At 37.0% G+C, this 14,763-nt stretch overlaps 1 protein-coding gene across 1 annotated transcript in view; it reads left to right on the forward strand.

Moving 5' to 3' along the window:
- Nucleotides 1-14,763, forward strand: part of DMGDH (dimethylglycine dehydrogenase) — a 50,522-nt gene that overhangs the window by 3,133 nt on the left and 32,626 nt on the right. The window contains exons 3-6 of the mRNA XM_040541605.1: nucleotides 5,438-5,536; nucleotides 6,766-6,930; nucleotides 7,349-7,553; nucleotides 14,342-14,590. Coding sequence (XP_040397539.1) covers nucleotides 5,438-5,536; nucleotides 6,766-6,930; nucleotides 7,349-7,553; nucleotides 14,342-14,590 — 718 coding nt within the window. The remainder of the gene's footprint in view (nucleotides 1-5,437; nucleotides 5,537-6,765; nucleotides 6,931-7,348; nucleotides 7,554-14,341; nucleotides 14,591-14,763) is intronic.

The following is a 14,763-nucleotide window of genomic DNA, read 5'->3' on the forward strand; positions in this document are numbered from 1 at the left end:
AATCAAAATCCCCTCATTTAATATGAAACCAAAATCATGAATGGGGGAATTTGTTTCTAATGTTTTGTCGATATGCTCTCTCACTCTAGCTTATTGCTCCTAACTATGTAAAAGCAACCTCTCCTTCATTATTTTTGCCCGTTCAGTTTTAGTGAACGCAGTGATGGAGCACCATGTGAGGAACTCTGTTGTAAAGACAGGGAGGAACCACAGTAGAGAAGATGCCTGTACCAGGCTACTCAGAGGGCTGCCTTGTAGTACGTGCTGCAGCAGTGTGGGGTGATGAACACAGAAAGACACCTAGTTATGAGACAGGTTAAAAATGGATAACTGTTAAATAAAATACATGGTATGCTAATGCTCTTCATTGAATTCCATATTAGAGTGGTGTGTCTGAAGATGAAAAAATTGTTGTCTGTTTCACATGATGAAAAAGATCAGAATTGTGACTGTCAATTCTTTATTGCAGTAGGTACTGTGCATTTATCAGTGGTCTCTTCACAGGCATATAATACTAGGTACAGATGAAAATTACACATATAGTTCGCTTGTCGTATAGCACATAGTATATTGCCTGCAGCCACACAGTTTGAAAAAGCCTGGTTCAGATATTGCTGTACTGTACCAGATTTTCCCTCTTTCACAGTCCAGTAAGTCCTGCCAGCACCCAGGATCACATTTTATATAGATCATATTCTTGTTAGTGTTGCTGTTAAAACTTCCACTTCTGAGGTCTGAGATGAATTTCTCTGACTCTCATTTTATTGAAATGAAAACAGGACAGAAACCATGCACATTTTTGTATTAGCTATGAGAATAACGAGAAATAATGAGCAGATATAAATAAGAAAGTAAGTGCTGCTCATTTTTTATGCCATCTAACCATGACAAAGTAGTGATTATTATTTGTATGTAAACTAGGTCAGGACTTAGACCTCATGAACTTGCAGGGTTCTAGTATACTGCGAGTCAAATCATTTGCAATCTCACTGACGTTCTAAGGACTGAACAATGCATATATAACTCACTCAGCAAATAGTTTGTTTTTTTTGTGTAGTTATTTTTCGACAAGGTGTTTTCTAAGAAAATGTGTAATGTATCATTATTATGTAATACTGTTTCACGCAACATTCAGTTGATTTTGCTGCTGATGGTTAATAAATCACAACACAAGACAAACAAAAACTTGTTAAGGCTCATTCAAACTTGAAATAAGACTGAATGTAGGTAGTATCAGTGTTAATGCCATTTCCTCCAGAAAGCTAGTTTAATAGTAAAGTAAATATAAAATCTGAAACAGATTGGAATAGAAGGAAAAGAACACATGAAAATTTCAAAATATAAAAAATTTCATCTATAAAAATGCTTTAAAGTCTTTGTCAATTTTCATAGCATAGTGGCCATTCTACAGAAAATTATTTCCCCAGCTCAAGTTCATATACAACAACAACATCTGTCTCACAAAAATAGAGCAAAATCAAGGGCAAATCTTCTTCGTACAAAAGAACAGTCCACCCTGAAATTCAGGACAAGAGGTGGATGTCCTGGGAGGCTAACTAGGCTAAACAGAAAGCTCATGGCAGAGTTAGAGGAATTGGAAGCAGGAAGAAGCTGCAAAGAGGTAATTTAGAAAAACTGCATGGGCATGCAAAGGGAATGTTAGAATAGCTAAAGCCCAACTGGAGTTAAAACTCACAAGGAACAACAAGCCAACAAGGCCTTCTGCTCCTACATTAGCAGTAAAATGCTGAACAAGGAAAATGTGGGACTGCTGCTGAATGAGGTGGTGATTCAGCCACAGTGGACACTGATAAGGCTGAAGTACTCAATGCCTTCTTTGCCAGTTTTCACTGACAAAGTTTCACACACCTCCGTGCTTAGACGAAGAGTTCAAGGAGTAGAGGAACTACCAGCAGTGGACAGGTATCATCAAGTCGGGGGTTAGGAGCACTTGACTCACAAACACGTTGGAGCAGATGGGCTGAATCTAAGAATGCTGCTGATGGCATTGCAAGGCTGCTGTTTTATCATTTTTGAACTACTGTGGAGCTGGGGAATACCCATCTTTATAAAAATCCAAAGGGATGATCAGCAGAGCTAAAGGCCAGCTAGCCTTTCTTTGGTTCCTGGAAAAATCATGGAGTGAATTTCAGATCATATCTGAGCTCATAAAGAAGAAAGTAATTTGGAACAGTTGGCATAGATTTGCCAAGCATAAAAAATACCTGACCAAACACAGTTGCTTTCTATGTTAAAATTGACTGAATTTGTGGACAAGGGGAGAGCAGCTGATGTCACTTACCTGGACTTCAGCAATACTTGAGACACTGTCTCCCATAATATTCATGTGTTTAACTTAAGATGTTATGGTCTGTATGGTGGGAGAGCTAGATAGGTAAAAAAAAATTCTGCTTGGATGTTTGGGCTAAGAGAGTAGTGGTTAATGGATCTTACCCCACCCAAATGTTGGAAACATGTGGAGCGTCACAGGGGGTCTGTCCTTGGACCCATCTTGTTTAATATCCTTATCAATAATCTGGAGAAGGTGACAAAGTGCATGCTTGTCAAGTTTGCAGTTGACACCAAACTGTGGGAACCAGTCAGTGCAGCAGAAGTCAGGGTTGCCATGTTGAGGGACCCAGACAGACTGGAGGGATGGAATGAGGAAAACTTCATGAAATTTAACAAGGACAAATGCAAAGTATCGGAATATTTATCCATAGAGATAGTGCAGTCACTGTCCTTGGAGATTTTCCAGATTGAAGAAAACCCGGGGCAACCTGGTTTGATCTCGTAGCTGACCCTGCTTAAAGCATGAGCATAGATATGGACCTCAAGAAGTCCCCATTCAGTCTAAATTATTCTGTGTTTCTATTACTTTAATTTTGATATAGTCAAGTCAGGTTATATTTGTCTCCTAATTACACTTCTGAAATCAGAAACATTCTTCATGAGAAGCCAAAGTGCACTAAATGTATTTAGAATTTTTTTTTTCTTTATTTAAAAAATATCAGAGGTTTGATTTAATTATTGCAATTAAATGCGCTTGAATTTATATGGTTTTATAGCCAACTTGTAGGTGATTAATGCTTCTTTTGGTTGAGATGACTTCACTAACAGTGGTTGCTAAAATGGAATTTCCTTACATCTGGAAAATATATTGCTACATTTGGAAAAATAACAAAAGACCAACCAGAAAATGTTTACATAAATGAAAGAGGACAGTAGAAATAATATGTGATGGCATGATTTCCAGGCACAAGTAAATGAATTACCCATAGACTATTGTAAATGGCTGAAGAAATGTGAACACTTCAATGCCTAATTTATTTCTTTATTCTTTATACATAGCAAAAAGGCCTTTGGGACTTATTTTTTTAGAAAACAAGCAACTTTTAATTACAAATTCTTTACTGAAGCAGCCTTGGGTTTTAGTCTGAGGAAAATAAAATACAAGTGTTCACAACAGCATAAAACCACATGTAATAAATGAGGTCAAATGCACACATTGTCAAATATCCAGTCTCTGGATGATATGATGATGATACAATATGATAATAAGAAAAGGACAAACAATATTTTTTCCAGATTATTTTTCTATCTCAGGGACTTCCTGAATCCAGGGGGCTTGCTTTGCATTTAATGTTGCCCTCAGTGGATATTTTTTTCTCCTCCAGATTTTCATGATCACCTTTTAAACTTAAAACATTTGGGTAATGAACAATACTAAACATACTGAGGGAACCAGAGCCAAATTTATGAATAAAATACCATCACAAATGAAAAATATGTCATTTCACTCATTTGGTATGCTATGATATTGTATATAAGCTTTAAGGTATCAGGAAGATAAAATCCACATGAAGAAAAGTAGGAAAAACTTTGACACCATGCATAAAGCTGTGCAGTCACTAATGCCAGACACTTATACTCTGAAGAGATTGAGTATTTGTCATCTCAGGCAGTGAGTGACTTAGGAATTATTATTATTATTTTTTTTTTTTTTTTGGAGGGCCATGGCATTTGAGTGGAAACAACTTGCTAAGTGCAATTTGAAGCTAATTTTATCTGAAGGAAAAAATGGGTCTAAAATGTGAAGGTGCAACTAGAAAGATGAGCCACAACAGGCTATTGTTTCAGAAAATGAGAATGTGTAATGCATACAATATATGTTGTTAATTATAGAGAAGAGTATTGTTAATTACAGAGAAGAGTAATGTTTAATAGGTTCTTAGCAAAATTAAACTAGATTGAATCAGAACCTATATTTATAGACCACTAAATCTTACTTTTTTTGTTCATATATATACATTTATTAAGTTAGCTTTAAAAGTTAGGGCCTTAAAATTATGTATTTGTTGCACAGAGCCAATTTGACGAGTGAAAATCAAGGGTAGTTTATGTATATGCTTAGTAGGCAACTTAGAAGGAAACTATCAAAATTCTACTATGTGTGTTACTTTTCACCTTTAGATTCTCTACTTTTTTTATCTCACAATGGCAGTGAACTCAAAGGTGAACTCGGGTGTCTAGTTCCCTTAACTGTTTTCAAAAATCTTGTACTGTACATTTGTTCTATTACATCTATGTAAGTAAATGAAGCTATTATATATAAATTGGGTTCTTAATTAAAACAAACATTAGGTATGAATAAGCTTTTTTTTAGTTAGCAAACTTGTCTCTCTATAAAAATATTTAAATCAATGTAGTTACTTAGCCTGAAAATCTAATGTAATTTTTCAGTGCTGTTATCTCATTTCGAAGAAGGGCTTTAGTGAGATGTCAAATTCTGGAGATATGAAGACATGTAACCTAACTTCTGTAAGACTTAAACTCTTAAATTAAGTCTGTAAGAATTAAACTTCCTTCAAGTGCTTAATATCTGCACTTATGAATGTCATTATATTGATGAAGCTGTCTGTAGTATTGGGAGGTGAATAGTTTCCTTAAATACAGAAAAGTCTGTAGTAGCTTCTTGATATTACAGTTGCATGAACCCAAAAGGGCTCATCTGCTTTCTAAAATCAAGCCTAGCAAAATGATGTGCAAAATTCATACACTAATTTCTTAAGCTACTTCAGCAATTGCAGAGGCTGCAGTTGATCGAGGACTAAGTTGCGTGTCTCTTCCAAAAGATTTGGAACAGACAACTGCATAATTTAAGGAAGAAAGGAAACCATAGGAGAGGACAACTGCAAGAGTATCATGAGCTGACAGATTTGATGAGAAAAGACAGGTGGAAAAACATATGCAGAGAGAAGAATGCCATAACTAGGGAAAGAATTTTGCTTTTATTTTTGTAGCACTTGGCTCTATACATGTGTTGCTTTTCCTTATAGTATCTCAACGGTTCACTTTTGAATGACAGTTGGAAGGTGGGAGAGACAACACTCTGTTTCTAATTGTATTTTTGTGTTGTTCTTATTTCTTATTTGAGGCTGGTTTAACTACCTACTTTCATCCTGGAATAAACTTGAAGAAAATCCATGCTTACAGCATCAAACTCTATGAAAAGCTGGAAGAAGAGACTGGGCAGGTAATCTCCTTAACTTTCTAAGTATTAATTCAAATCAATCTTACGAATAGTCTCATAAAAGAGTTGACAGGGTGTATGTGTTCGTTCAGGGTTATCATAAGGCTTTCCTTATATTGAAATATATTCTGCCTGCATAACTATACTGAAGTCTTGTGTTTAATCAGTAAATGTTTTAGATAGTTTCTCAGATCTCTTTAAAGTTTAAGAAGATTGTTTTCATCAAACATCTCAGAAGTTCAGCAGACTGAGAGTCTGCAACTTTATCTTGCTCTAGGAGTTAAAATAGCATCAAGGATCTGGAATGAATGGATTGATTATGATACATTCCTGCTTTAAACTTGTCTGCTTATAATTTCATATGATATGATGGTCTGTACTTGAGAAGATTGCTGTAATTCTTCCCATCCCCTTCAGAGACATGTTTTTATTTAGTGATTTAGGGAATGGGTATGCAGAGAAACACAGGAGTTGTCTTCCTTATCTGGCAACATTCAGCCACATAGATTTCATTTACTATGCTCTGCTTGCTTCAGACTGCAGCAGAACCTCCATGATTCTTGCAGTACTAACTTGATAATTGTCACAATGTGCTTTTTTCTTCATTCTGCTGCTCTTAACTACAGCAAGATAAAACACTGCAGCAAATTATCATTGTGAGTTCTGATAAAAGACTTATACAACCCTATTAATGTCCTGTTAATTAACAGAGAAAAGATAAAATACATTATGTATACCTGAAAGTGAGCATTCAGTGTTTAGCTGTATAAGGATTTCTGCTTTATTAAAAAGACAAAAAAGGAGGGGGGTTGTTCATTTTGTCAATAGAGATGCTTCGTCTGTTAAGTTTATTCTGCTGCCTCTCAATAGCAAATTATGTAGGTGATAAACTTTAATACAAATTATTACATATTTATTTTCAGATGTATCTGATTATAGGTTTGAAAGTGAGTTCATAAATTCAGATATTAATCAAATCTTAATAAAAATATGACATTCAATAAAAACTTTTTACAATTCTTTTGAAGATAGCATGTATTTACTTGGGAAGCCAATTAACTCTAGGAGTTTTCATCTCAGTCCTGCTCCTCCAAAGGCACCTAACTTACACTGAGTCTTTTTCCAGTCATTTTAATGGCAAAATTCCTGTGGACTTCCCATAGCATAGGAGCATGCATTTAGGGAGATAAGTAAAAGTTCTTACAGTATTTCATTTTTTCTCTTTGTTTTAGGCTGTGGGGTTTCATCAGCCTGGCAGCATCAGAATTGCTTCAACCCCTACTAGGGTAGATGAATTCAAATACCAAATGACTCGAGCTGGTTGGCACCCAACAGAGCAGTACCTAATTACTCCTGAGAAAGTACAAGAGCTGTTCCCCTTATTGAACATGGATATGGTAAAAAAAATAATTTTATGGAACAACTTCCATTGCATTTAAATGTTGGTCTACCCGGTATTTAGATCCTGTTCCATTTATACAAATGGTATGAAAAATTCTCGTATTTCAGTGGAAAATTATATAAACTAAAATCACTTGTGCATTTTAGTGAATACTGTATGCTATAATATTAAGGCACTGAAAACTTTTAATTACATCTGAGAACTGAGGAATTTTGCTTCCTTAGGACCACTGTTAAGTTGTTAGCTGTAGCCTTTATAATGTGCTATGTTTTCAAAATTTGTTTTGATTTGACTCCTTAAGGTTTACTCAAGAAATACATCACATTCAAGAAATAAATCATTTTTGAAACAAAATTAGTTGACTTTGATAAATTTTAGTTTCTTTCATTTTGTGTGATTTTACCTCCACATAGGTTTTAGCTGGCCTGTATAACCCTGGAGATGGTCATATTGATCCCTACTCTCTCACAATGGCCTTGGCTGCAGGAGCCAGAAAATATGGTGCCCAACTGAATTACCCAGTCCAAGTGACTAATCTGAACCCCCAATCAGATGGGACATGGGAAGTTGAAACTCCACTTGGAGTAATTCAAGCAAAGAGAATTGTGAACACTGCAGGTAGGATTTAATATCATCAATTGCATACTATTCTGATTTACAAACTAGGTGACACTGAGGATCTGTGCAGATTTGTGTGGTTTACAGGAATAAGTATACGTTTTTGAATATTTGGTTTGTGGTAAAATATACTCCGTGCTTATTACTTTATAGTATTGTGAAAATTTAGCTCTTCAGATAAATGTCCTTGACTAGGCATTAATGATATTACTTTCTGGCTTGTCTCCAGCAGTTACTAGTTAGGCTGTCTTGTTAGATTTCAGAAGCAGAATAGACCCTTACTTGTCTGCAGTAAGTGGTGTAGAAGAGACAGGTTACTGTCTGTGAATGTGGTCCTCTAAAATATTACGAGAGCTACTTAGGAAGGGATATGGGATGTACAAATGAACTAGAAATATCCTCACTGTTTTTTTTGTTGTTGTTGTTGTTTTTTTTCAGAGACTGAGGGTTTGCAGCCAATAAGATAACTTTGCCTATTTCAGTATTATCTTCTCTAAGAATTAACTCTCCACATATCATTGAAAGAGCAGATTTTTGTTATTTGATTAGAATTTTAAACATACATTCTGTTTAATAATACATTTTTCCACATAATAAAAATTTCCTAACTCAAAGGAAGTTGTATTTACATATGCAGTCTTATTCCTCGTTTTGTTAAAGAAGCTAAACTGATGTTTCTGCCTCAGAAATCTTTCCAACAGGATTTGATTTTGTTTTCCCAAATGAGTTGGTAGGTCTAGGAAGCAGTATTCAAACCAAACTTCACTTATTTTTATGCTGCTTTATACAAATTACAGAAAATCACAGTACTGGTGAGACCATTGGCACCTCCCACATGGAGTGTGCCTAATGGTTCCTAGCAGAAGACTTTCTGTTTTCAGTTGTTTGAATATTTTCCGAATATTTACCATTTGGATAAAATTTTTGCAGACACTGACAGCCTCAAACTGAATTGTATCTGTGTTTTTGAAATAGTCTTTCATACATCCCATCCCAGTGAATAATCAGGTCTCAGCTGGGAGGTGTGATGACTCCAGGAGACTTTTTCTGAACTTAGAACTGGGATATATAATCCTTTTAATTCCTTTCTACATATGTGCTGTGGAAAAACAAAACAAAAAAGCATGTCTCTAATGCAAGGCAGATAAAATGAAGAAGTTGACTGAGAGAGGTACTGTTCTTGTTGGTGGTAGAATAACCATGGCTGGTAGTTGGAAATATGAGAGAGTTGGACTGGAAGAAGAATAGAGTGGGAGAGTGCTGGGAAAGTGCTTGGGAAAGATGCTGGGAGCACTGGCAGCAAGTGGAGAACTTAAGTGCTAGAGGACTTACTGAATAAGGAAGCTCAGACTGGGAAGGACTGTGGTGATAGCAACCGTGGGGATGACACTGTGGAGGAACATAGCTGAAAAGGATCTGATGTTTCATTATGGGAACTGGAGCTTTTCTGGACAAAAAGATTAGGAAGGATATTTGAGGACTGGTTGTGGGTGAAACTGGAACTGGAAAATTGAGGCTTTCTGAGCTGTCTGAGGATGGAAGACTGTCAGACAAGCAAGGGGAAGGTGAATGTGAGTAGATTGGAAGGAAGATAAGGCACATGGGACAGGATTTGACAAAAGAGGAAAGCTGACTTGCACGTGGAGAGAGACAACTAGATGAAAAAGTATTGTAAAAGAGTGATTGAAAAAGAGCTTGAGACTGAGATAAAAAGCAGGTACAGGAAAAGCAGGGTTGGGGGAGAGAGAAGATTGGCACAGAGAGAAGTTTGGAGGGAATGGGATAAAAAGGTTGTGCTCTGGACAGAAAAATGGTATGTACTGGGTGACCTTTCTTTCCATGTCTGGAATGCAGAGAGCCCTGTGTTAGATCATTCTAGGCTTTCAGTAAAGACTGTGAAACACACTGAAAAGTGTGCTTTCTCATCATATACCTCCCACGTACATGTGATCACCTGCTATGGCTATCAGCCTTGCTAAAATAACAGGGGTCTGAAAAGTTCACCTTGAGGTTCTCTGCACACTCACGAGCTGTCATGATGTCAATGTAGTGCAACATAACAACATTTTGGAGAGAAAGAGGACTAGGTAAGGAGTTCAGTATGCTTGTTAGAAAGCAAGCAATGACACAGACCGGGAAACCAAAAAAATAATTTTATTTAGACCAAAAAGTCAAGCACTTAGAAGATGAAAGACATCAATATTTAGATTGCGTATGGACTCACAGTTTATGGCTTTTGGACATGAATTATGGGACAGCATTCAGACAAAAAATCACAAGCTCTCTTACTAATAGGATACTTGTGTCATTTGTTACACAGGATGGATTTATTAGTCTGGAAACAATTCAAGATTATGGCATGGAGAGGCAGGGTTTTCTTTTGGCATTTAGACCTCTTATTTAGGCCTCAAACTTGTAGGTACTTATTATTCCAAAATACTGAAACTACATCATATGTACAAAGTGTCACAGATGTAATTTATGTATTTATTTATTTATTTTTGTAGTGTAATTGTCTTTCTTTGGCTTATGTATCAAGTAGACACTAGGCAGAGTTTTTCAGTAATTGCTTTTCAAAGTCTATTTGTAAAAATCAGAATGAGCCCTTATGAAATCTTCATAGTGCTTTTTTTTTTTTTTTTTGATTTAATAACTTATTAAACTAACAATACATGGCTAACTGTTCAGCCAAAATGAACATTTGAAGCACATGTTGCTTAACATTCTGGCTAGGGATGTGAAATTAATACCGTATAACCAATATATTTTATAAATGTTCCCTCAGCTAACATTCATTCTTCTCAGCCTTGCCTCATTCCACTACAGATCATGACTGGTATAATTCAGAGCTCATATTTTAGGCTCATGTTGCAATATGAGTAGAGAAGAATATATCAGAAGGCTCTCCACATTCTCTCTTCCTCCCTCATCCCCCAACCGACATCTGCAGTGGAACTGGAACAAACTAGTTTCAACCAATCTTTAGCTGTTCCTTATGTGAGATTTCCATTTTAGAAGAAAGCAGATGCCTAATAAATAATCCCTGACGTAAATTAACTGGTATTGAGCCAGCTAGAGTGTTTTTCAGCCTATTTATAATATAAAGATTGATTAAATTCTGCAAAACAAAAAGTGAATGTAGTTTATTTATACAATATGCACGTGCATACGTATGCACACGTGCAGGCCTGTACACAATTAGTATACAACCATTTATATATATGTAGTGATGGAATATTTTCTCTTCTTTTAAAACACAAGAGATAGTCAGATTACATAGTTCAACAGTTATGCTCAGTAATACCACCAGTAAATATTTCAGCATCAGATGTTTGCAATCTCTACAATTCTATCTTTATAAATGTCCTTGAGATATAATTCATGCTTTAATTTATCTCTTCTGTGTGATAGGACTTGACATCTGCTTCCAATTAGAATTTTGTTTTAGAGAACATATTCTTTCTTTTGTCATTTTTGAGTTTGTAATGGCTTTTGCACATGGTTCAAAAACTTTAAAAAAAGAAACTATGATATATTTCATTTAGTAAATGCCAGCTGTTGTTATTCTAACCAATTAAATGAGCATTTAGCCTATGTATGAATATATATTTTTTAGAATTATGGCATTTAAATTTGATTTTGAGCACGCCTAAAGTATTTGCTTTTAATTCAACAGCAGTTTAAAATCAGCTGTGTTTGTGATATACTTCTGGAAACTTAATGGTTAAGAAACTTCATATTATTTTGGAAGAAAAAAAATAAGTTTCAAAGATCTAAAATTGTCTGCCATTTTTATTTTCTCTGAGGAGCTTGAATATTTTTACTTTAATGTTTTCCCACTAATTCTGTTTTAACATGTAAGAAAAATAGTGAAATTATTCAGAGTGCATTTCTGGAGTATTATTTCTTTTCCAAATATCTCTTTTGAGTCTAAAAAATTTTGGCAGAAAAACAGTGTATGATACTAAATTTTGTGGATTTTTTTGCTACTTCACCTTCTTTTCTCCTGTATGGATCATTAACTGACCTTACCTTAAAGTAGTCTTCTTTGGAGGTGACATGGAAATACACAAATCAAAAGAAGTTCCCTAAACAGTAATTATAGTTGACTAGTCAATGGCCTGGACTTGGTAGAAGCGGGACACTGTACATGAATGGCTAGCAAATGAGAGTAAATACATTCATTGCATTCATAAATTCTTTTTTTTTTTTTCTTAATGGTCAACTCCAGGTCCCCTTAGCCTATGCTTAAATTCAAATGTGTATTTGTCATGTTTAATTAAGGAAGCCCTTGAAGATGTGCTAGAAATTCAACTTCATTAGCATTTTTCGATTGTTCTGTATATAAGGGAGCATAAATCAGGTTTCAGTAGTTTTAAGAGATTTTTTGAATCACTGTATGCTGCATGATCTTCCCTCAGCTAATTTGACCAACATAACAACTATTCTGTCAGTGAGTCTCCTCCAAGTATTGAGGATTCAGTTAAGAAGCAAAGTCTTATATATGATAAATGCAGTACAACTGTTTTTTACCATTTACTGGGCAGGGGCTTTTAATTAACCAAGTCTCTCTGTCATGATCCTTGGTTTCATTCTCCCTTGCTTTGCCTGTCTGTTAGCAATTGTCAGCTGATTTACCACAGAAAACCTTGTCCTTGGATTATTATTTTTTTTTTATATATGTGGGTGTTAGCCCCAGGGGCTCGCTTGTTTGCAGGGAATAGCTCCAAGCCAGCACAGCCCAACTCATCTTTTCCAATCACTCTGGCGTTAGGCCATGCCAGAGGTGAGAGGCTGTATTCCCAAGTCAATGTCAGCTAGCAGCACTGGCTGGGTACTCTCTGTGGGAGAAGGTGCCAGGAGTGGTAACAGGGCTGGTAGGGCACGGGCCTTGCCAGCCGGGGCTCTGTTCTAAATGGCGTGAGGGAGGGAGTTGGGCAGGCATTTGGCATTTGGCATCCACCCAGAGTCCAGATTTCCAGGCTGCTTTGTGGGGAAGAGGCACAGGCAGCCATAGTGACAAATCCAGCCTGCAGACAAGGCAGGTCGAGAGCAGGTCTGGTGACAGTAACCAGGGTCAGACACTGCCCAGTGATCAACAGGCAGGTCCACGGTGATGAGTCTGGGGTGAGGCCAAGCTGGGAAGTAGTCCACGGATCAGGGTCTGGATCAATGAGGTCCATGGCCAGGCACGGGCATGGTTGTGACAGAGCTGTAAACAAGCACTCCTCCGATGAAACCAGCTCAGACTGGTACTGATGTCCCTGAGCTGAGCAGAAATGGGGCTTCAGGCCCCATGGGGAGGTGTGTGGGTGAAAGTCCCAATGGGGCTGCTCAGGACTGTTGAGACCTGTTAGTGCCCTCGGGGCCCTGAGAGCTAAAATTTAGCCAGTTCTTGGAAAAGGTAGAATTGAAGAGAGAGGTAGGAACATCTGGGTCTGAAGCCAAGTAAGCAGCAAAAAGGAAGAAAAATTGCATGTTAAGCTGGGCATCCTTGTGTGTAGGTCCCAGGAGAAGAGACAGCTGTGTTAAGTGGGAAACCTTGCTGGAGATAGTTTTTCATGAAGTTGGGAGTTAGCCAATTACACAGGAACCCGGCTGAACTGCCTCCTTTTCCTGGGTGGCATACAGCATGTAGCCTTTTCTTTGAAAGGCCCTCCTACCTCTTCCTCATCTTCCATATTGCCTTCTCCCAATCCTTACTCCTGACCCCACAGATTCCCCTGAAATTCCTGCTCTGTTGGATTTACCCCCTTCATTCCTACTTCTGAGACCTACATTCCTTCTTACAAAGAATCAGGAGAGTGATGTTAAAGAGTATTCCAATCTCTAAGAGCAGCTGCCATCACAGTCAATTGTATCTGCTGGATTCTCTCATCTATACACTCCAATCTCACAGCAGACTTGAGCCATGATGCAAAGCCCTAACTAATAAGCCTGGCAGAGATAAATAGCTTCTACTCCTTGGCTTTGACACTGATACATCACTAAGTGAATACGTCTTACCAGGTGCAAGCAGCTAGTCTGGAAGGACTTTAACAGAGAAGAATTAGTCCTTCTTTAATGTATGCTTAGGAGTTTACATGAAAGACCTTGAGCAGGCTTCAGGGGCAGGGAAATTGGTTCTTACTGTTTCTGATCACAGCCTGTATCAGAACTTTTAATTGGACACCTATGGGAGAGTGCGCTAACTACTTGCCAATAGGAACATCATAGTGAATTGATTAATACATGAAAGGCATAAGTAATACAAGTTACGTGATGCATGTGAAAAAGGAGGGAAACGAATTTTGGGGATTAACCAGCTGAAAGTACTGCCTTGCTGTGTTAGCACTTGACTACAGTTTGGGAAAGCACACTAGCTCTTTTGGTTGATAGTAAGAGCCTAGGATAACACCTATAGATGAACTAATTTATTCTGCTTGTGTTTTTGATTTTTGTGCATTGCAGTCCTAGTTTACTGAAATGAACTGTGGGGTTTGTGGAACTGATCATTAAATTCCTTTCTGAACTTTTAAAACCCTAATTCATATTTTTCCAGTTACATTTTTGAATAACTGTAAACTAGAGTAATTTATGGTAGCATAATTAGGAACAAGAGCATGAAATTATGGAGTGAAAATGATGCTGGATAGTATGAAAAATAATTTTAAAAGTGAAAGTGTGTAAAAAAATTCTTTGTCACATTCCACAAAGCACAGTGCTTCTTGAAAATGTTTTACTGTTATTTTCCATTAATTGAAAGGAAAATCTTTGAATGTTAGTGTGTTGTTTGTTGTCTTCTGTAGGCTTCTGGGCTCGTGAAATAGGCCAGATGATTGGCCTGGAGCACCCTCTTATACCTGTCCACCATCAGTATGTTGTGACATCAACCATCCCTGAAGTGAAAGCCCTAAGAAGAGAATTACCTGTGATTCGTGACTTAGAAGGGTCATATTACCTAAGACAGGAAAGAGATGGTCTTTTATTTGGTCCGTATGAAAGTGAAAAGAAGATGAAGCTGCAGGACTCTTGGGTAACAAATGGAGTCCCACCAGGTAATTAAGTACATTAAATCTTCAAACTCGATAAGCACTATCTTATATCTTAATATGTATAAATCCCACCATGTCACATTGCCTTATATATTGGAAAATAGAAAACACGTGCAATGCAGGATTGCAGTGCAAAACTTTTTTCAAAGAGTAGCTGTGACCTCTAATGTTCCAAG

Source organism: Cygnus olor, chromosome Z (assembly GCF_009769625.2).
Source record: "Cygnus olor isolate bCygOlo1 chromosome Z, bCygOlo1.pri.v2, whole genome shotgun sequence".
NCBI lineage: Eukaryota > Metazoa > Chordata > Aves > Anseriformes > Anatidae > Cygnus > Cygnus olor.